General features: G+C 41.6%; 1 protein-coding gene across 1 annotated transcript in view; it reads left to right on the forward strand.

Moving 5' to 3' along the window:
* The window catches only part of NEK10 (NIMA related kinase 10), a 270,851-nt gene that overhangs the window by 63,810 nt on the left and 185,837 nt on the right, over nucleotides 1-21,204 (forward strand). The window contains 8 exon segments of the mRNA XM_040246355.1: nucleotides 234-458; nucleotides 3,271-3,410; nucleotides 4,298-4,359; nucleotides 6,549-6,626; nucleotides 8,417-8,481; nucleotides 17,710-17,812; nucleotides 17,906-18,034; nucleotides 18,607-18,744. Of these exon segments, the coding sequence (XP_040102289.1) occupies nucleotides 234-458; nucleotides 3,271-3,410; nucleotides 4,298-4,359; nucleotides 6,549-6,626; nucleotides 8,417-8,481; nucleotides 17,710-17,812; nucleotides 17,906-18,034; nucleotides 18,607-18,744 (940 nt within the window).

A 21,204-nucleotide genomic window follows, 5' to 3' on the forward strand; every position in this document is an offset into this window, starting at 1 on the left:
TGTGTTGCCTGTGGCTGCTTTTTCCATGTCAGTGCGACTGGGTAGTTTTGATAGAGACTGTAAGGCCTCCAGAGCTACAAACACTTAGCTGTGGTCCAGCCTTTACAGAAATGCGTGTAGACCAGGATGTAGAGCACACTAGCACCACAGTCTGTGCAAGTGAGCAGCTCAGTGTGAACCTAGCCAGGCCAGTCCCACTGAGCTGAGTGCACCCCCCGCCCCCCCCATCGCAGGCTGACAGCCGAGCTGCTGCGCCTGCTCTGTGCCGAGCGCCAGGTGAGAGAGCAGCTGAAGCTCTACGAGGGGGTTCCTGTCCTGCTCAGCCTGCTGCACTCAGACCACCTGAAGCTGCTATGGAGTGTCGTCTGGATTCTGGTGCAGATTTGCGAGGACCCAGAGACCAGCGTGGAAATCCGCATTTGGGGTGGCATCAAGCAACTTCTTCATATTTTACGAGGGTGAGTCAGGGTGGCCTTTCACCTGTTTCACCCTGGTTGATGAAGGCTGGGGTCTTAGCCACTTGAAGGCAGGGTGGGCACATGTTTGGCTAGCTCCCCTCTGATCTTGGTCATTCCTCTTCTGCAGTCATTTTTACTTGTAGTAAATAGGCTCTTCATCAATGTTGGGAGCGTTTGTCTTTTTAGCTTCTTGGGGGGGCCTGACATGTTTATCTTTGCATCACCAGCCTCCAGGCTAGTGCCAGGGGTAAAGAAGGCCTTCTCTCTGCAAATGTGGGCTGACTAGAAACCCAAAGAAAACATTTGTCTGGCCACCCTTCTTGAATCAGTATATGCATATTGTAATCCCAACAAGTACACTAGTTGCTACTGTTTTACTGAAATGTCTGTGTGTGCATATATGTCAATCTGTAAAGAGAAGGCAAAGCCCACATGGCAGGAGCAGGTGTATAATCCTTAGCTGAAACAGGAGAAAATACTGTCCATCAGATGGTTGCATGTTACTGACCCTGGTCCAGTTGCTCCTCTTGTCTCTCTAATCTCCACGGCAGTGCTCTGAGCTATGTGAACACCTTGCTGTCTCTCTTTTAAAAACAGAATTCAGTGACGTTCAGAGCCATGAATCCAGGGAAGGAATGGTTTGTTAAAAGAGTTGCAAACTGAAATTCCCTTGAAGTATGTTGCAAAAATTATAACAGTAACAACAGATAGTAGATATTGTGTGTATTATATACACTGAAGTGTTGAATAACAACATCTGTTGGTACCATTAGCGGGAGGGTTCTATTACCTAAAATTACTATAAAGCATAATTCACCACTCTAGATGCTGAATTAAAGGTGAAAAGGATTATATCTGCCTAGAAAAAGATCACACTTATCTATAGTATGTAAATAAAGCTCATTCTAATAAAAGAGTAACATCAATTTTAATATAACATGCTATCAAATCAACATCATTCAGACTTTGTGCTTATTGTGCCTTGTAACTTGACATTGTGGAGCTGTGTGTCATCACTTCCATTCTCTGAGGAACTTTCCAAAGTGTAAGAATAGGCTAGAGATCTGAGCAGTAGCTTTCTTAACAATTTCTGTCCTTACCAAAACCAAGGAAAAGATGTGTAGACTGTTGACAACCTTCTTGTTTCCATGAATATCACACAAAAATCTCAAATACTTTAAAGTTTAAACGATAAATCTTTCATTAGTAATGTGGCATAATGGGTTAGCCTAATAGCCAAAGTAACTCTGGTTGCAGATGTTTTTTCCCCACTTGAGTTTGTAGGATGATGATGGTGATGGTGATGGTGGTGATAATTTTTGTTCCATGATAGTTATTACAATGGCTGTAGGGAGCCCTCTTGGAGAGGAGCTATTTTCTTGATGATAAAATTAAATTATGTAATAGTTAAGCAATATTTCAAGGACAGTGCCTGCACAGAACTGAGTTTAATATAAGGCACTAGTTTCCCTATTTTGTTCAAGCCGTAACTATTCTTGATAGAAAAGAGTTCTTTTACATCTAAAAAAAAAGTAATTTTCCCAGTCCACTTCTGTGGTACAATGTTAGAAATCTCTTCCCTGGAAAGATGATATATGTCAACACTTATTCCATGTTAAACATTACTCAGTGCTCTGGGAGAATTATGACCCCAGCTGACTCAACAGTATCCTTTCAGAGCTTGGCTGCCTGGAGCTGGTACGAGGCTGCCAGTTTGTCTGCTGGCTGGAGTGTGAACAGGCTGTGTTGTCAGGGTGGAGTCCAGGAGATCTAGTCGTGCCCATTCACCTGCAGTCCCAAACTCAGAGGCAGTAACTAAAAGGCTCCATGCTCTTGATCAGGCAGAGTGATCCCTGACATTCAAGTTTTATCGTAATTGAAGATCACTGATGGTGACTATCCGTAGACCTGGCTCCACTGTCTTCCCTGTGCTCCCCAAAGGAAGGACAGAGGGCCTGGGTGACTCAGGAGGGAGACCGGGGAGACTCCATCCATGTTAACATTTGGGCATATAGAAATCTAGGTAGAGCTGCTGTCATGACAAATAAATACAAAAAAACAAACAAAAAACAACTCTGGGCAGTCATGTAAAACAAAAGGCAACAAAGCAAATAAAGACAGATAAATAATCGATTGTGGAAGATGTTACACCAAATAAACAGAAAATCAAATGCTTTATTTTGTCAAAGACTGAACAGACCATGAAGTTTATGAAATGAAATTGAAGGTGAGATGGTAGAACAGTACCAAGGGGAGCAGGATGACTGTGGAGCTGGGAGAGATGAGAACTGAACAACGCACAAACCCAGGACAGGGAAGAACGAGGAGTCAGTGAAAGGAAGGGCACGCCTGATGACATTACACACGACGCAAGGGAAGGGGACGAGGGAACCAGAGCAGCTGGAAAATGAAGCATATGGCTGCAGAACGTGGGTAATTAACATCCCTAAGGTAAAGAATAAAACCAAGGGAAATTTTGCAAAGCCTCAGTGATCTAATAGAAGAGAACTTCCCTAAGATAAAAGAAGACTGAAATTTAATGGAAAAAGACAAAACCCAGAATGATGAAGACTGAGATGTATTCAAGTAAATGGCAGAGGAAAAGAGTTCAAAACAGAGGCGGCTGAATGGGACAGAGAGAGGACGCCCTCATCACACTGTACACAAAAATCATGTCTCGGTAGTTTGGAAGGTCAAACAATAAAGATAACATAGGAGAACACTTTATGATCTGGGAGAGGCAAGATTTCTCAGATGGAAACCATGAACTGCCATTGGTAAATCGGTCTGTGCGTTGACTTTTCTTTTTCAGAGACAGAAATTTTGTTTCTGATCGTTCCTCCATTGGAAGCCTGTCTAGTGCCAATGCAGCTGGCCGAATCCAGCAGCTTCATTTGTCAGAAGATTTAAGCCCTCGGGAAATACAAGAAAATACTTTCTCTCTTCAAGCAGGTATTTATATCACATTATTATGTTTTATTATTTGATACTGTCTAACTTTATATTATTCTAAGATTATAAGGATAATATTAATTAGGCCCAATTTATAACTATAAAAACTATGAAGTTAAATTCATGTGGATGCTTGAAACTTCTTGGTACCAGGGTTGGAACTGCAGGTTAACGACACCCCAAACTTTGCTTACTGTGTTCTGGACAGGTGCACAACTAGGGGTGGGACTCCTGGCCCCTTCTCCTTACAAGTTCCATGCCCTAGTGTGTCAGCCCTCTGAAACAGGTCATGCTCAGATTGTAAAGGTTACACTGTATAGTGTATTTAAAGTGCACACTATTTGTCCACCCATCGTGGATACGCATCGTGCACCTGCTCCGTGAGGGCCTGTGCTGGGCTCAGGGCGGACGGTGCCTGCCCGCCTCCCCCAGCGCACAGGCGGCCTGGGGTGGGCACGTATTTGGGTTTCACGGAGAAGACAGGCGTCGGCCAGCACAGCTCAGCTGCCTTTCCCCAGAGACGTGCCAGAGGGGAAATCAATGTTTGTTTTAAAACCAACTCTTAAAAAAAAAAGTATTTCTTTATTTGGGTGCACGAGGTCTTTGTTGCAGCACACGGGATCTTTGATCTTCATTTAGGCTTGCGGGGTTTTTAGTTGCATCATGTAGGATGTAGCTCCCTGGCCAGGGCTTAAACCCGGGCCCTCTGCTATGGGAGTGTGGAGTCTTCGTGACTGGTCCACCAGGGAAGGCCCAGGAAATTAGCGTTTTTTGAGGAATGACTCTGCCAGGGAAGTTCTCTGAGGCAGGGAGTGGGAGTGCTGGTGTAACCATGCAAGTGCAGCCGTGCGCACGAAAGACTTGGTGTTTGGTGGTTTTCATTGCAGCCTGCTGTGCGGCCCTCACGGAGCTGGTGCTGGACGACAGCAACGCCCACCAGGTGGTGCAGGTGAGAGGGCGGGGCGCCGGGACCGCGCCACAGTGCAGGGAGCCCACTGCAGGCGGCCCTGGTGTCCCAGATCGTGGCCTCTGTGGTCCCCACAACGTGGTCTTAAAATATTGTAATATCTTATCTAACATGTAGGATTCCATTTTATATTCTTGTCCTTCCCCTGTTAACTCACTTAGCTTTCAGAGAACTGCCATGTAGTTGACTGATAGTGTTTATTTCTTATATTATATGCAGTTTATTTCATTCTCTATCCTTTTTAAAAAAGCTATTCTGATCTGCTTTAATTTGGGGCACACAGGATACCATGAGCCAAGGATAACTAACTTTAAGAGGATATCAAGTTGTTTAGGGTACATGCCCAGTAGTGGGATGGTGAGGTCATATGGATGAAACACAGCAAACAAAATATTTATTGGTGACAGACTAATTTCACAAAGCACACAAAGCATAATTCAGTAACCTACTTACTACAGATAGAGTCATATGTATGTGTGTGTGTGTATAAATATACACATTTGTATACAACCCTTTAATCTGTTTCTGTTATAAAAGTTACTTTCTGTTTGTTGGATTTTACAGAGGAAACTTTTTTTGGGGGGGGGGGTCAATACATCAACTTAAAAATATATAAATTCATAATGTTAGTAAGGATCAGGTCAGCAGTGATGAGAGTCCCTGAGGAGTTCAGCAGGTCAGGGCGGCTGGTGAGGCAGCCGGGAGCTCAGTCCCATTACTGTTAACTTGCTGTCTTGGCCTCTGGAAAAGTATTCCACCTAAGCTTTGACTTTGTCATGTATAAAACAAGGAAACTGTAAGACTAATTCACATAATAGCTAGTAAGTCAGAAAGAGAAAAGCAAATATCGTATATTAACACATATATATGGAATCTGGAAAGATGGTACTGATAAACCTATTTGCAGGGCAGCAGTGGAGATGTAGGCACAGAGAACAGACTTGTGGACCCAGTGTGGGAAGGAGAGGGAGGGGCAAATTGAAAGAGTACCATGGAAACATACATTACCATATGTAAAATAGGCAGCCAGTGGGAATTTGCTGTATCAGGCAGGGAATGCAGACAACCTCTGTGACAACCTAGAGGGGTGGGATGGGGTGGGAGTGGGAAGGGAGATTCCAGAGAGAGGGGACGTGTGTATACCTATGGCTGAGTCATGCTGATGTACGGCAGAAACCAACAATACAATATTTACAACAATATTATAAAGCAGTTATCCTCCAGTTAAAAATAAATTATTTTATAAAAGACTGAATGTAGTAAGACAGGTAAAACACTGCACAGTTATAAATGTCCACGTAGAGAATGAGGAATGTGTCTAATAGCTAATACAAAAGTACCAGTAAGGCAATACATTTTGTTCATTTCTCCATGTGTATATTTGTATTAGAATAAGTCTAGAAAGATGTTCGGAGAAGGCAATGGCACCCCACTCCAGTACTCTTGCCTGGAAAATCCCATGGACGAAGTACCCTGGAAGGCTGCAGTCCATGGGGTCGCGGAGGGTCGGACACGACTGAGCGACTTCACTTTCACTTTTCACTTCCATGCATTGGAGAAGGAAATGGCAACCCACTCCAGTGTTCTTGCCTGGAGGATCCTAGGGATGGGGGAGCCTGATGGGCTGCCGTCTGTGGGGTCGCACAGAGTCGGACATGACTGAAGCGACTTAGCAGCAGAAAGATGTTAATTGTTTATACAAATAGCATTCATTTTAAAAAATATATTTTCTCTTCTCTTTTCTATACTAATTTATCTCCATGTATTGTTTAATTAACAAAACAATAAAGGGAGAAATATTTTATATATTATAATTTTTATAAATTATAATTTTATATATTATAATTGTATTTTATAATTTTATATTTAAAATGTAAAATTTAGAGATATTTGGATCCCTTAACTCTGCTCCCTTTTTGGCTCCTACTCTTTGTTTTTAAAGTATTTAAAACACTTTTAATTGATGTACTTTGTTATCATCTTTAATGACAGTTGAAATTTTACGATGTGGTTATACCCTTTGATGTTTAAACACATTACATTAACATCTTTAGTATTGTCCTGTAATATTTACTCATGGTTCCAAAATTATACTAACAGTTCTTCTTTAATGTTTTAAAGTTGTTCTTTTTTTCTTGCTCACTGATAACATGGCATATTTATTCTTCCAGGAAAATGGTATATATACAATAGCAAAATTAATTTTACCAAACAAACAAAAGAATGCAGCAAAAACTAATCTATTACAGGTAATAAACATATCTATTATTCTTTAATATCAAGTTACTGGAATCTGGGGAAATTTTGATAATATAAGGGATGATTTTTAGAACTTGTAGGTTAGCACTGGTCCCCTGTACTGACCGTGAGGGAAAAACATCTGGTAAGAAAGGCTGGAATAGAAAGAAATGCTGTTAAAACAGTATGAAAGATTTAACAGTAGTTTCTCCATAGGGAGATAGGTGATTTTATTTAGATATTTCTTTGCTTATCCATAAGTTCTATGTTTTAAAAATATTGCTTGTATATCAGCAAAAAAAGGCGGGGGAATTATGTGCTGTATTTAAGCATGGAGCACAGTCACTAGCCTTTCTCCTTTACAAAGGCAGACTTGTAAAATGGACCTCAATAGATGAGAAGGTGCTGGTTGGGTGAGTGAAGGGGTGGAGTGGACACCCCTGACTCCTGCTCCAGAGCGGATGAGCATACACAGAGAAGAGCACGGACGCAGCATGAGGGCCTGGCAGCTTAGAATGTGCTTAGGGCAGGTGTGTGGGGGCAGAGGAGGAGGGGAGCACCTTGGGAGAAGCGGCCTGGTGGGTAAGAAGGGGTCTTATTCTGCAGGATCTTATCTGGACACCAGAGCGCAAGTGTTCCCCGAGACACTGGAATAATAAAATCAGATTCAGAGGAGGCCTTTGCAGCTGTTGAAGCTCATCCCTTTTTTCAAGTCATTAGAAAAGGAAGTAAAAAGTGACGTTTGCCTTCAAGCCGACTTCAGGGCTCTCACCCAGAATGATCATCAGACCCTCAGAGAATTTGTGGTGGGGTCTGTGGGCAGACAGAGCTACCACTGAGAACACACAGGCGTGGGCATGACTGTCTCTCAGGGAGCACAGAGGCCTGACCTTGCACCAGAACAGGACAAGTCCACCCTCTTCTGGACGTGTAGCCTGTTAGGTCATCAGAGGGTTTTAAAGAATTTTTACGGAAATTCTCCCAAGACACACACGGGTTCCCGACTTCTCACAGCCGCTTGCTTTCTCACCAGGCTCCTTTGTGTCATCTTCTTATCTGTCTGACTTTTCCAGGCCATTTTGTTTTCAACCCTTCTATACTTAGATCACTGATTTTATGAAATGATTTCAGACTTGAATTCAGCAGATGCTAGTCAACCTTGTGGTGGCCTCAGGTACAGGTATAGCTGCAGGCCCAGGGCTCTCTTGCTCTCTTTTCTCAGCACTGCAGAATTTCCAGTGTTTATTTTTCTCTGGTGAACCCTCATAGGCCTCTTCTGAGTGTTCTCGGGAGTGACTGTAGACGGTTCTATCTGGGGACTGCCTTAGACTTTACTCAAGTAACCAATTTGTCAACTTGGAGTCCACTGTGCCTGTGGATATTTTTATATGTCATCATTTCTAGGGTTATTTTCTCATGAAAACTATGAAAATATTGAGGCATACGTAGCAGGCTAGAAATAAAATAAACCTTGAGCTCCTGGAAACCTTGTGACATTTGGTTTTCTTGGCACGGGAGTTTTATTTCTTGTCTCTGTGCTCCTTTTGTACATTCTAGAAAGGAACTAATGACAGGCACTGAATCAAACAAGGCCCAGACCTTCCGCAATGCAAATGCTTTTTAAACACAAGAACTCTGGTGTTTCCATCGCCTGTTTGCAGTTACGAGCTGTGGCTCCCACAGGCACCAGCCATGCTCACTGTAGAGCCACGTTACTGTGTGCTTCATGATCATTCTAGCCTGAAAATGTTTTACTTTCTTGAGCTACCATTTGAGAATCACATATCCTTCTATTTTCCAGTGTTACGCATTCAGAGCCTTGAGGTTTCTCTTCAGTATGGAAAGAAACAGACCACTCTTTAAAAGGTATGAGCTTAGAGAAATTTGGGTGACCCGTGATCTTTAGATTCAGCTGTTTCCACAGGCCTGCTTTATATGCAAACAGAAAAAAAAAAGTCAAAATGCAAAACATGTGTCCTCAGATTTCTTAAAATCCACAGGTAAAGCAAAGCCAACCCTAAGTGATATCTTAACACCGAAAATTCGCAGAGTGACGAGGAAGCACACGAATCAAATCAGTACAGCTCTTTTTATTACCTGTGACTGCTGCAGTGTTTAGTTTTTCTCTCTTATTAAAGACATTAACTTTTAAAGTGATGAAATAAAAACATGTGCCTGTTTTTGCCCCTTCAGAAATGTCCAAAGTTGATCTAGTCATTTCCTTTTTTAAAAAAAATTTTGGCCGTGCTGGGTCTTTGTTGCTGCGCACAGGCTTTCTCTAGTTGAGGGGAGCAGGGAGTCCTCTCCTACTGCAGAGTACAGGCTCTAGAGCATGGGTTCAGTAGTGGGGGCCCGTGGGCTTCGTTGCCCCGCAGTATGTTGGATCCTTTCTGACCAGGGATCGAAGCCGAGTGCGCCGCATTGGTAGGTGGACTCCCAAGCACTGGACCTCCAGGGAAGTCCTAATCACTGCCTTTTAATCAACAGAGAAGAAAACGCTTATCTGGATGCTCTTCATAGGATAGGAATTCATTTGTAGGGTAGGAAGCTGGATGTTCCTGGATCACAAGGCTGTGTGGTGAGCATGACAGAATGACAGAGAAGCCACCACCTCAGGAAGCAGACAGTGGTTACCCACAGGTGTGGTCTCTGCACCATAGAGATGGCAGGTTAGCCAAATCAAAGGCCCAGGCTCTCAGTAGAATTTTATTGATAAACCAGAATGGAAATAAAACCCTGCGTTAATTGAACATCTTTTGTTCAGAATGGGACATTTTGTGTTTTTACTTTATTTCTATATGACACTTACATTTAGGGGAAAAAAGGAAATATTGAGTTATTCATTGTTGTTATTCAGGCACTAAGTCATGTCTGACTCTAGGTGACCCCATGAACTGGAGCATGCCAGGCTTCCCAGTCCTCCACCATCTCCTGGAATTTGCACAAACTCACGTCCATTGTGTCAATTTCAGTTTAGTTGCTCAGTTGTATCCAACTCTTTGTGACCCCATGGACTGCAGCATGCCAGGCCTCCCTGTCCATCACCAACTCCCAGAGCTTGCTCAGACTCATGCCCATTGAGACAGCAATGCCATCCAAGCATCTCCTTCTCTGGCATCCCCTTCTTCTCCTGCCTTCAATCTTTCCCAGCATCAGGGTCTTTTCCAGTGAGTCAGCTCTTCGCATCATGTGGCCATAGTATTGGAGTTTCAGCTTCAACATCAGTCCTTCCAATGAATATTCAGGACTAGTTTCCTTTAGGATGGACTGGTTTGATCTTGCAGTCCAAGGGACTCTCAAGAGTCTTCTTCAACACCACAGTTCAAAAGCATCAATTCTTTGGTGCTCAGCTTTCCTTATAGTTCAGTGCTCACATCTATACTGACTACTGGAAAAACCATAGCTTTGACTAGATGGACCTTGTTGGCGAAGAACTGTCCCTGCTTTTTAATATACTGTCTAGGTTGGTCATAGCTTTTCTTCCAAGGAGCAAGTGTTTTTTGATTTCATGGCTGCAGTCACCATCTGCAGTGATTTTAGAGCCCCCCAAATAAAGTCTGACACTGTTTCCATTGTTTCCTCATCTATTTGCCATGAAGTGATAGGACTGGATGCCATAACCTTAGTTTTCTGAATGTTGTTTTAGGCTAACTTTTTCATTCTCCTCTTTCATTTTCATCAAGAGGCTCTTTAGATCTTCTTCACTTTCTGCCATAAGGGTGGTGTCATCTGCATATCTGAGGTGATTGAGATTTCTCTTGGCACTCTTGATTCCAGCTTGTGTTTCTTCCAGCTGGCATTTTGCATGATGTACTCGGCATAAAAGTTAAATAAGCAGGGTGACAATATACAACCTTGACATACCCCTTTCCCAATTTGGACCCAGTCCGTTGTTCCATGTCCAGTTCTAACTGTAGCTTCTTGACCTGCACACAGATTTCTCAGGAAGCGGTCAAGATGGTCTGGTATTCCTATCTAAGAATTTTCCATAGCTTGTTGTTATCCACAGAGTCAAAAGCTTTAGCATAGTCAATAAAGCAGAAGTAGATGTTTTTCTGGAACTCTCTTGCTTTTTTGATGATCCAGAGGATGTTGACAATTTGATCTCTGGTTCCTCTGCCTTTTCTAAATCCAGCTTGAACATCTGAGAGTTCACGGTTCACGTACTGTTGAAGCCTGGCTTGGACAATTTTGAGCATTACTTTCCTAGCGTGTGAGATGAGTGCAATTGTGTGGTAGTTTGAGCATTCTTTGGCATTGCCTTTCTTTGGGATTGGAATGAAAACTGACCTTTTCCAGTCCTGTGGCCACTGCTGAGTTTTCCAGATTTGCTGACATATTGAGTGCAGTACTTTTGCAGCATCATCTTTTAGGATTTGAAATAGCTCAGCTGGAATTCCATCACCTCCACTAGCTTTGTTCATAGTGATGCTTCGTAAGGCCCACTTGACTTCACATTCCAGGATGTGTGACTCTGGGTGAGTGATCACACCATAATGGTTATCTGGGTCATGAGGATATTTTTTGTATAGTTCTTCTGTGTATTTTTGTCACCTCTTCTTAATATTTTCTGCTTCTGTTAGGTCCATACCATTTCTGTCCTTTATTATGCCCATCTTTTCATGAAATGTTCCCTTGGTATCTCTGTTTTTTTCTTTAAGAGATCTCTAGTCTTCCTTATTCTATTGTTTTCCTCTATTTCTTTGCATTGATCACTGAGGAAGGCTTTCTTTTTTAAAAAATTTATTTAGTTTCATTGGAGGTTAATTACCTTACAGTATTGTATTGGTTTTGCCATACATTAACATGAATCCACCACAGGTATACACATGTTCTCTATCCTGAACCCCCCTCCCTCCTCCTTCCCCATACCATCCCTCTGGATTGTCTCAGTGCACCAGCCCCGAGCATCCAGTATCATGCATTGAACCTGGACTGGGATTCGTTTCATATATGATAGTATACATGTTTCAATGCCATTCTCCCAAATCATCCTACCCTCTCCCTCTCCCACAGAGTCTAAAAGACTATTCTATACATCTGAGTCTCTTTTGCTGTCTCACATACAGGGTTATCGTTACCACCTTTCTAAATTCCATATATATGCGTTAGTATACTGTATTGGTGGTTTTCTTTCTGGCTTACTTCACTCTGTATAATAGGCTCCAGTTTCATCCACCTCATTAGAACTGATTCAAATGTATTCTTTTTAATGGCTGAGTAATACTCCCTTGTGTATATGTACCACAGCTTTCTTATCCATTCGTCTGCTGATGGACATCTAGGTTGCTTCCATGTCCTGGCTATTATAAACAGTGCTGCTATGAACATTGGGGTACACGTGTCTCTTTAAACTCTGGTTTCCTTGGTGTGTATGTCCAACAGTGGGATTGCTGGGTCATATGGCAGTTCTAATTCCAGTTTTTTAAGGAATCTCCACACCGTTCTCCATAGTGGCTGTACTAGTTTGCATTCCCACCAACAGTGTAAGAGGGTTCCCTTTTCTCCACACCCTTTCCAGCATTTATTGCTTGTAGACTTTTGGATCGCAGCCATTCTGACTGGTGTGAAATGGTACCTCACTGTGGTTTTGATTTGCATTTCTCTGATAATGAGTGATGTTGAGCATCTTTTCATGTGTTTGTTAGCCATCTGTATGTCTTCTTTGGAGAAATGTCTGTTTAGTTCTTTGGCGCATTTTTTGATTGGGTCGTTTATCTTTCTGGAATTGAGCTGCAGGAGTTACTTGTATATTTTTGAGATTAGTTGTTTGTCAGTTGCTTCATTTGCTATTATTTTCTCCTATTCTGAAGGCTGTCTTTTCACCTTGCTTATAGTTTCCTTTGTTGTGCAAAAGCTTTTAATTGTAATTAGGTCCCAGTTGTTTATTTTTGCTTTTATTTCCAATATTCTGGGAGGTGGGTCATAGAGGATCCTGCTGTGATATATGTCGGAGAGTGTTTTGTCTATGTTCTCCTCTAGGAGTTTTATAGTTTCTGGTCTTACGTTTAGATCATTAATCCACAATCTCCTTAACAAGTGGTGCTGGGAAAACTGGTCAACCACTTGTAAAAGAATGAAACCAGAACACTTTCTAACACCATACACAAAGGTAAACTCAAAATGGATTAAACAGGAAGGCTTTCTTATCTCTCCTTACTATTCTTTGGAACTCTGCATTCAGATGTTTATATCTTTCCTTTTCTCCTTTGCCTTTAGCTTATCTTCTTTTCTCAGCTATTTGTAAGGCCTCCTCAGTCAACCATTTTGCCTTTTTGCATTTCTTTTTCTTGGGGATGGTCTTGATCACTACCTTCTGTACAATGTCATGAACTGCCATCCATAGTTCTTCAGGCACTCTGTCTGTCAGATCTAATCCCTTGAATCTATTTCTGTCATGACTGAATGGTCTAGTGCTTTCCCTATTTTCTTCAATTTAAGTCTGAATTTGGCAATAAGGAGTTTATGATCTGAGCCACAGTCAACTCCTGGCTTTGTTTTTGCTGACTATATTGAGCTTCTCCCTCTTTGGCTACAAAGAATATAATCAATCTGATTTCAGTATTGACCATCTGGTGATGTCCATGTGTAGAGTCTTCTTTTGTGTTGTTGGAAGAGGGTGTTTGCTATGACCAGTGCAGTCTCTTGGCAAAACTCTGTTAGCCTTTTCCCTGCTTTATTTTTTAATCCAAGGCCAAATTTCCCTGTTACTCCAGGTATCTCTTGACTCCTTACATTTGCATTCCAGTCCCCTATGATGAAAAGGACATCCTTTTTGGGTGTTAGAACTAAAAGGTCTTGTAGGTCTTCATAGAACCATTCAACTTCAACTTCTTCAGCATTACTGGCTGGGGCATAGACTTGGATTACTGTGATATTGATTGGTTTGCCTTGGAAATGAACAGAGATCATTCTGTCATTTTTGAGGTTGCACCCAAGTACTGCATTTTGGACTCTTTTGTTGACTATGAGGGGTACTCCATTTCTTCTAAGGGATTCTTGTCCACAGTAGTAAATATAATGGTCATCTGAGTTAAATTTGCCTGTTCCAGTCCATTTTAGTTCACTGATTGCTAAAATGTCAATGTTCACTCTTGCCATCTCCTGTTTGACCACTTCCAATTTACCTTGTTTCATGGACTTAACATTCCAGGTTCCTATGCAATATTGTTCTTTACATGTCAGACTTTGCTTCCATCACCAGTCACATCCACAACTGGGTGTTGATTTTGCTTTGGCTCCATCTCTTCATTCTTTCTGGAGTTATTTCTCCACTGATCTCTAGTAGCTTATTGGGCACCTACCAACCTGGTGAGTTCATCTTTCAGTGCCCTATCTTTTTGCCTTTTCATACTGTTCATGGGGTTCTCAAGGGAAGAATACTAAAGTGGTTTGCCATTCCCTCCTCCAGTGGACCACATTTTGTCAGAACTCTCTACCATGACTCGTCCATCTTAGGTGACCCTACATGGCATGGTTCATAGTTTCATTGAGTTAGACAAGGCTGTGGTCCATGTGATCAGTTTGATTTGTTTTCTGTGATTGTGGTTTTCATTCTCTCTGCCTTCTGAAGGATAAGGATAAGAGGCTTATGGAAGCTTCCTGATGGGAGATACTGACCATAGGGGAAACTGGGTCTTGTTCTAATGGGTGGAGTCATGCTCAGTAGATCTTTAATCCAAAAATCTATTGATGGGCAAAGCTGTGTTCCCTCCCTCCCATCATTGTGTTGATGATGCCACCCAAACTTCTCATCCTCTGTCACCCCCTTCTCTTCCTGCCCTCAGTCTTTCCCAGTATCAGGGTCTTTTCCAGTGAGGTGCATCTTCACATCAAGTGATCAAGGTATTGGAGCTTCAGTTTTAGCACCAGTCTTATAATAAATATTCAAGGTTGATTTCCTTCAAGATTGACTGGTTTGATCTCCTTGGTGTCCAAGGGACTGTCAGGAGTTTTCTCCAGTGCCACAATTCAAAAGCATCAATTCTTCAATGTCCAGCACTCTTTATGGTCCAACTCTCACATTCCTACATGACTACTGGAAAAATCATAGCTTTGATTATATGGACCTTTGTTGGCAAAGTGATATCTCTGCTTTTTATTATGTTGTCTAGGTTTGCCATAGCTTTCCTTCCAAGGAACAAGCATCTTTTAATTTCATGGCTGTCATCACCATTATTCATTATTATTATTCTATTATATATATTTATTCATTATAACCTTTTATTTCAAGGCTGTAAATCACCAGATGGTCAGTACCAAAAACAGATTATGTTCTCTGCAGTCCAAGATAGAGACGCTCTATACAGTCAGTAAAAACAAGACCTGGAGCTGACTGTGACTCAGATCATAAATCCATATTGTAAAATTCAGCCTTAAATTGAAGAAAGTAGGGAAAACTACAAGGCCATTCAGGTATGACCTAAATTGAGTCCCTTATTATTATACAGTGGAGGTGATGAATAGGTTCAAGGGAATAGGTTTGGTAGACAGAGTACCTGAAAAACTATGGATGGAGGTTTGTAAAATTGTACGGGAGGCAGTGACCAAAAGCATCCTAAAGAAAAAGAAGTGCAAGAAGGCAAAGTGACTGTCTGAGGAGGCTTTACAAATAGCCAAGGAAAGAAGAGATGTGAAAGGTAAGGGAGAAAGGGAAAGATCTATCCAGCTGAATGCAGAGTCCCAGAGAATAACAAGGAGAGATAAGAAGGGCTTCTTAAAGAACAGTGCAAAGAAATAGATGAAAACAATACAATGGGTAAGACCAGAGATCTCTTCAAGAAAATGAGAGATACCAATGGAAAATTTCATGCACAGATGGGCATAATAAGGGCAGGAATAGTAAAGACCTAACACTCAGAAGAGATTAAGAAGAGGTGGCAAGAATACACAGACAAATTATACAAGAAATGTCTTAACCGTGATGGCATGGTCACTCACCTAGAGCCAAACATCCTGGGATGTAAAGTCAAGTGGGCCTTAGGAAGCATTACTACGAACAAAGCTAGTCTAGGTGATAGAATTCCAGCTGAGCTATTTTAAAGCCTAACTCATGATGCTGTTAAAGTGCTACACTCGATGTATCAGCAAATCTGGAAAACTCAGCCGTGGCCACAGCAGTGGAAAAGTTCGGTTTTTATTCTAATCCCAAAGAAGGGCAATGCCAAAAAATGTTCAAATTACCAGACAGTTATACTCATTTCACATGCTGGGAAGGTTATTCTCAAAATCCTTCAAGCTAGGCTTTAGCAGTATGTGAACTGAGAACTTCCATATATACAAACTGGGTTTTGAAGAGGCAGCGGAACTAGAGATCAATTTACCAGCATTCATTGGATCATGGAAAAAGCAAGGGAGTTCCAGTAAAACAGCTACTTCTGCCTCATTGACTACCTTAAAAGCTTTGACTCTGTGAATCACAGAAAACTGTGGAAAATTGTTAAAGAGATGGGAATACCAGACCAGCTTACCTGTCACCTGAGAAACCCGTATGCAGGTCAAGAAGCAACAGTTAGAACTGGATATGGAACAATGGACCAGTTCAAAATTGAGAAAGGAGTACGTCAGGGCTGTATATTGTCACCTTGCTTATTTAACTTATATACAGAGTACATCATGTGAAATACCAGGCTGGATGAAACACAAGCTGGAATCAAGATTGCTGAGAGAAATATTAGCAAGCTCAGATATGCAGAAGATATCACTCTAGTGGCAGAAAGTGAAGAACTAAAGAGCTTCTTGATGAAAATGAAAGAGGAGAGTGAAAAAGCTGGCTTAAAACTCAACATTTAAAAATCTAAGATCATGGTGTCTGGTCATATCACTTCATGGCAAATCAGTGGGGAAAAAGTGGAAGCAGTGGCAGATTTTATTATCTTGGACTCCAAAATCACTGCAGATGCTGACTGCAGGCACAAAATTAAAAGATGCTTTCTCCTTGGAAGGAAAGTTATGACAAACCTAGACAGCATATTAAAAATCTGAGACATCACTTTGCTGACAAAGGTCCATAGAGTCAAAGCTATGTTTTTTCCAGTAGTTGTGGATATGAGAGTTGGATCATAAAGGAGGCTGAGTGCCAAAGAATTGATGATTTCACACTGTGATGCTGGAGTAGACTCTTGAGAGTCCCTTGGACTGCAAGGAGATCATACCAGCCAATCTTAAAGGAAATAAACCCTGAATATTCATTGGAGGTTTGATGCTGAAGCTGAAGCTCCAATACCAGTGCAAAGAGGTGATGTATTGGAAAAGACTCTGATGCTGGGAAAGATGGAAAGAAGAAGGAGAAGGGGGCAGCAGAGGATGAGATATTTAGATAGCATCACCAACTCCATGGACATGAATTTAAGCAAACTCTGGAAGATAGTGGAGGACAGAAGAGCCTGATATGCTGCAGTCCATGGGGTTACAAAGAATCAGACAGGACTTAGTGGCTGAACAATAACAACAACAAATCATCCATATCGGTGGACTTAAAAGATTTTAATAAACCTAAACCCTTGAAACCAGTAGCTTGGAAATGATGCATAAATATCTTCCTTTTTATTCATCTGTATTTTAACTTTGTTTTCATAAAACATTCAAGAGTTAGGTTAACATTTACCTCCTTGGGTTAATATGAGGACTGACTCAAACGGCATTTGTGAAAGTGCTCTGTGCTCAGTAAACATCTAGTAAGCATCCATTCCTACTATGTTTGCTACATACCCCCAAATGTCTTACAAATAAAGTTTCTGTAAAACCATCTGTACCATCTGTATCATATCTTATTTGTTTTATTGTGGCAAAAAGCACATAACATGAGACACACCCTCTTACGTTGTTAACTGTGTAGTCCAGTGTCCCTAACTATAAGCACAGGGTTGAGCAGCAGATGTCTGGAACTTTCCTTTCCAGTTACTTTTCCTTACCCCCTGAGACATGTGTCTCTAGTTTATTTCTGTGGGATAAGTTGGTAAGCATTATTCCCCCCATTTGTTGGCCAGTATATTTAATGTAATTGACCTACAAGTGCATCAGATCCAAAAGGGAAGGAACAGGCCAGACTTTCCAACTCTTACATGAAGTATGTGTATGCATTTTTCTCTCTAGACTTTTCCCCACCGACCTGTTTGAGACCTTCATTGATATAGGACATTATGTTCGTGATATCAGTGCTTATGAAGAATTAGTATCAAAGTTGAATTTATTAGTGGTAAGTCTTAACTTTTAAACTAATTTGGCAGGCTGCCATGTGGTTAGGATGTGGTTATAATAGTGACCTGTTTCCTTTTCACTTTTTGGTTAGGAGGATGAACTGAAGCAAATTGTTGAAAATGTTGAAAGCATTAATCAGAATAAAGCTCCTTCGAAATATATAGGCAACTATGCGATTTTGGATCATCTCGGCAGTGGAGCTTTTGGCTGTGTTTACAAGGTGACCTTGCCCTCAAACAGCATTTCTGATGTTCCCAAACAAGTTGCATGTCCCCCGCACACTCACACACACGTGAATTGGAGCACTTGTCGGTGAGCAGGTAGAAATAAAAAGCAGAATGATTTGTTTTTGTCCAACAGATGGCCGCACTGATATATCTCACTCTTAGCTCTAGAAACTGGCCACTGACCTTTGAAGACAGATGGCCGCACTGATATATCTCACTCTTAGCTCTAGAAACTGGCCACTGACCTTTGAAGACAAAAAAAGTATCATTGATCTCTCACGCACGTAGTCAAAATGGCTTGTCCTAATGCATGACACATTCTCCAAATTCATACCGGTATTTCTGTACTTATCCAGTAAAATCCTGTGAAATATGATAACCTGATCCAGGAGATATTGATAAAAAAATTTTTTTTGAGCTGAGCTTACTGTAAATTCAAATTGAATTTTTAAAGTTATATAACTAATTTAGATGACTTGGCTTAATCATGTGACCTTATTAATCTGTAGTAATCACTTTTTTCCTCTCTTCCATTGTCTCTCTCTCTTTGTCTCATTTATCTTAGGTTAGAAAGCGCAGTGGTCAAAATCTGTTAGCAATGAAAGAGGTCAATTTACATAACCCAGCATTTGGAAAAGATAAAAAAGACCGAGACAGCAGTGTAAGGAATATTGTTTCTGAATTAACCATAATTAAAGAGCAGGTAAATGGTTTTGCTTACAAAGATATTTTCCTTAAATAAATATCATCCAAAAAGTAGAGTTCGTGTACTGTTCCTGTCCACGCTATGTAGGAACTAGTTCTGTTTAAAATAATTGGCCCTGAGGTGATATCAATCACCAGGTTTTCTCCTAAGGCTTGACATTGAACCATAGACAGTATATGGGGTTATAACTACATCAGGGCCAGGAATGCAGAACAATTGAGTTCATAGGCCAGAATGCATAATGTATGAGAAAGCATATCCGCTTCCTTCTTATTATGTTGAAGTATATTTGGTTACTTCATTGTGTGCATAAGAGTATGACTAAGACTTCCCAGATTTTTGTCAAACGAAACCAAGTTGTTGACATTTAATCTAAACTGTGGATTTTCAAGTTGGGTTATTATTTATTGGCATGAGCAGAATATTCTAACGTAGTGTTAACAACTCAATTAAGTATCATGAAGGTCTGTTTAAGAGAAAGAATAAACATGTCAGAGAGAAATGGGATTCCTTTTTGTCATCAGTGAACACATGGGCTTCTTTTTCAGCATTCTTTGTTTATACGTTCATTGTGAATGCTGTTTGTCTTTAACTCCCGGGGAGACCTATCAGTTCATGGCCGTTTGTTGTTCAGTGCCTGTCCTTTACTCTCTCTCCTGGAGTTTGCTCAAATTCATGTCCACTGAGGTAGTGATGCCATCCAACCATCTCATCCTCTGTCGTCCCCTTCTCCTCCTGCCCTCAGTCTTTCCCAGAATCAGGGTCTTTTCCAATTAGTCAGCTCTTTGCTTCTGGTGGCCAAAGAACTGGAACTTCAGCTTCAGTATCAATCCTTCCAATGAACACTCAGCGTTGATTTCCTTTAGGACTGACTGGTTTGATCTCCTTGAATCAAAATCTGAACACAGTCTAGCCAGTGAGCTAGGTCAAGAACGTGGCTCTTTTGCTTCCCTAGTCACATGTTACTTGAATTTGAAGTCTGCTGGCCCCTTGGTAGTTGAGGTAAACTAGTGGTTTTAGTATATCTTCTAAGAAAAGAAGTCGTAAGGGTGGGGCCGTAGGAGGCCTCTGCCTGAACTTTGAGAGAGCTCAAGACTGTAGGACTGTGCTGTCACCATGGGCTGAAACTAAGGAGAGGACGGCAAATTGAGGTCAACAAGGAGGCGGTGATGGCAGACAGGAGTGGGCGAAGCGGGACTGGACTAGGAGAGTGTAATTGTTAATGTTAATACTGAGTTTAGTAACAAAGACTCCCCAAAGTATTGATATATGGGCTTGAAAGCGAGGCCTCTGCATGTAGGGGCTTCATCTTCCTGCCAGTCCAGGTGCAGTGCTCTGCTCCACGTGGTCAGGCAGGGACCTGCTCCTCCTTTCCCTTTGCAGCCACCAAGGTGGTGCGGCCTGCATTTTGGGTTCAGATAGTCGGCTTCCCTCACTGTCCACTTGGGAGCGCTGAGTGATAAGCTCCCTCAGGGCTGCAGGAGAGGCGGAGAGATGTGACCTGTGGTGGGAAGTACATCCTGCTACCACCTGATGGGATGGAGCAGCGTAAGGGCAGGTTTTGGTGGACAGCCAGAGGACTCTCCTGTGAAATGGCAAGAAGAAAGTCTAGAGAGAGATATAAGACATCTATGATGTACCAGTGACTGTTCTGAGATGAGACAACTCCAGTTTACTTAGAAACTCAAATTGTAAGTAAACAACCACAAAAACTTAGTATTCTTTTGGAAAATTATCCCTTATTAAAAAAGTAGAATTTCTATGTTACATTCTAAGTCTGCAATGTAGGAGATATAGGTTGAGTTCCTGTGTTGGGAAGATCCCCTGGAGAAGGAAATGGCAACCCACTCCAGTATTCTTGCCTGGAAAATTCCATGGACAGAGGAGCCTGCCAGGCAACAGTCAATGGAGTCACAAGAATCAGACTTGGCTTAGCGACTAAACCACCACCCACTCTAAGGTAAACTATGCCAAAGAGAAATTTTACTGGACACTTTTTGGAGTGCATGCATGCTCAGTAATATCCAACTGTTTGTGACCCATGGAGAGTAGCCTGCCAGGCTCCTCTGTCCATGGGATTCTCCAGGTAAGAACACTAGAGTGGGTTGCCATGCCCTCCTCCAGGGACCCTTTTTGTTGAGGAGGGATAAATGCCATATGACAGCAGATTAGTTTCAGGTGAGCAACATGATGGTTCAATATTGTATATATTATGACGTGATCACCACACCAAGTCCATTTAACATCCACCACATGTAGCTACACGTTTCTCTCATGATAAGAACTTTTTTCCCCATACTTATTTATTTTAAACTGGAGGAAAATTGCTTTACAATATTGTGTTGGCCCCTGCCATATATCAACTTGAGTCAGCCATAGGTATATATGTGTCTCCTCCCTCTTTAACCTTCCTCACACTTCCTACCCTTCCACCCATCTAGGTTGTTGAAGTGAAGT

Source organism: Oryx dammah, unplaced genomic scaffold (assembly GCF_014754425.2).
Source record: "Oryx dammah isolate SB20612 unplaced genomic scaffold, SCBI_Odam_1.1 HiC_scaffold_9, whole genome shotgun sequence".
In the NCBI taxonomy this organism is placed as follows: Eukaryota; Metazoa; Chordata; class Mammalia; order Artiodactyla; family Bovidae; genus Oryx; species Oryx dammah.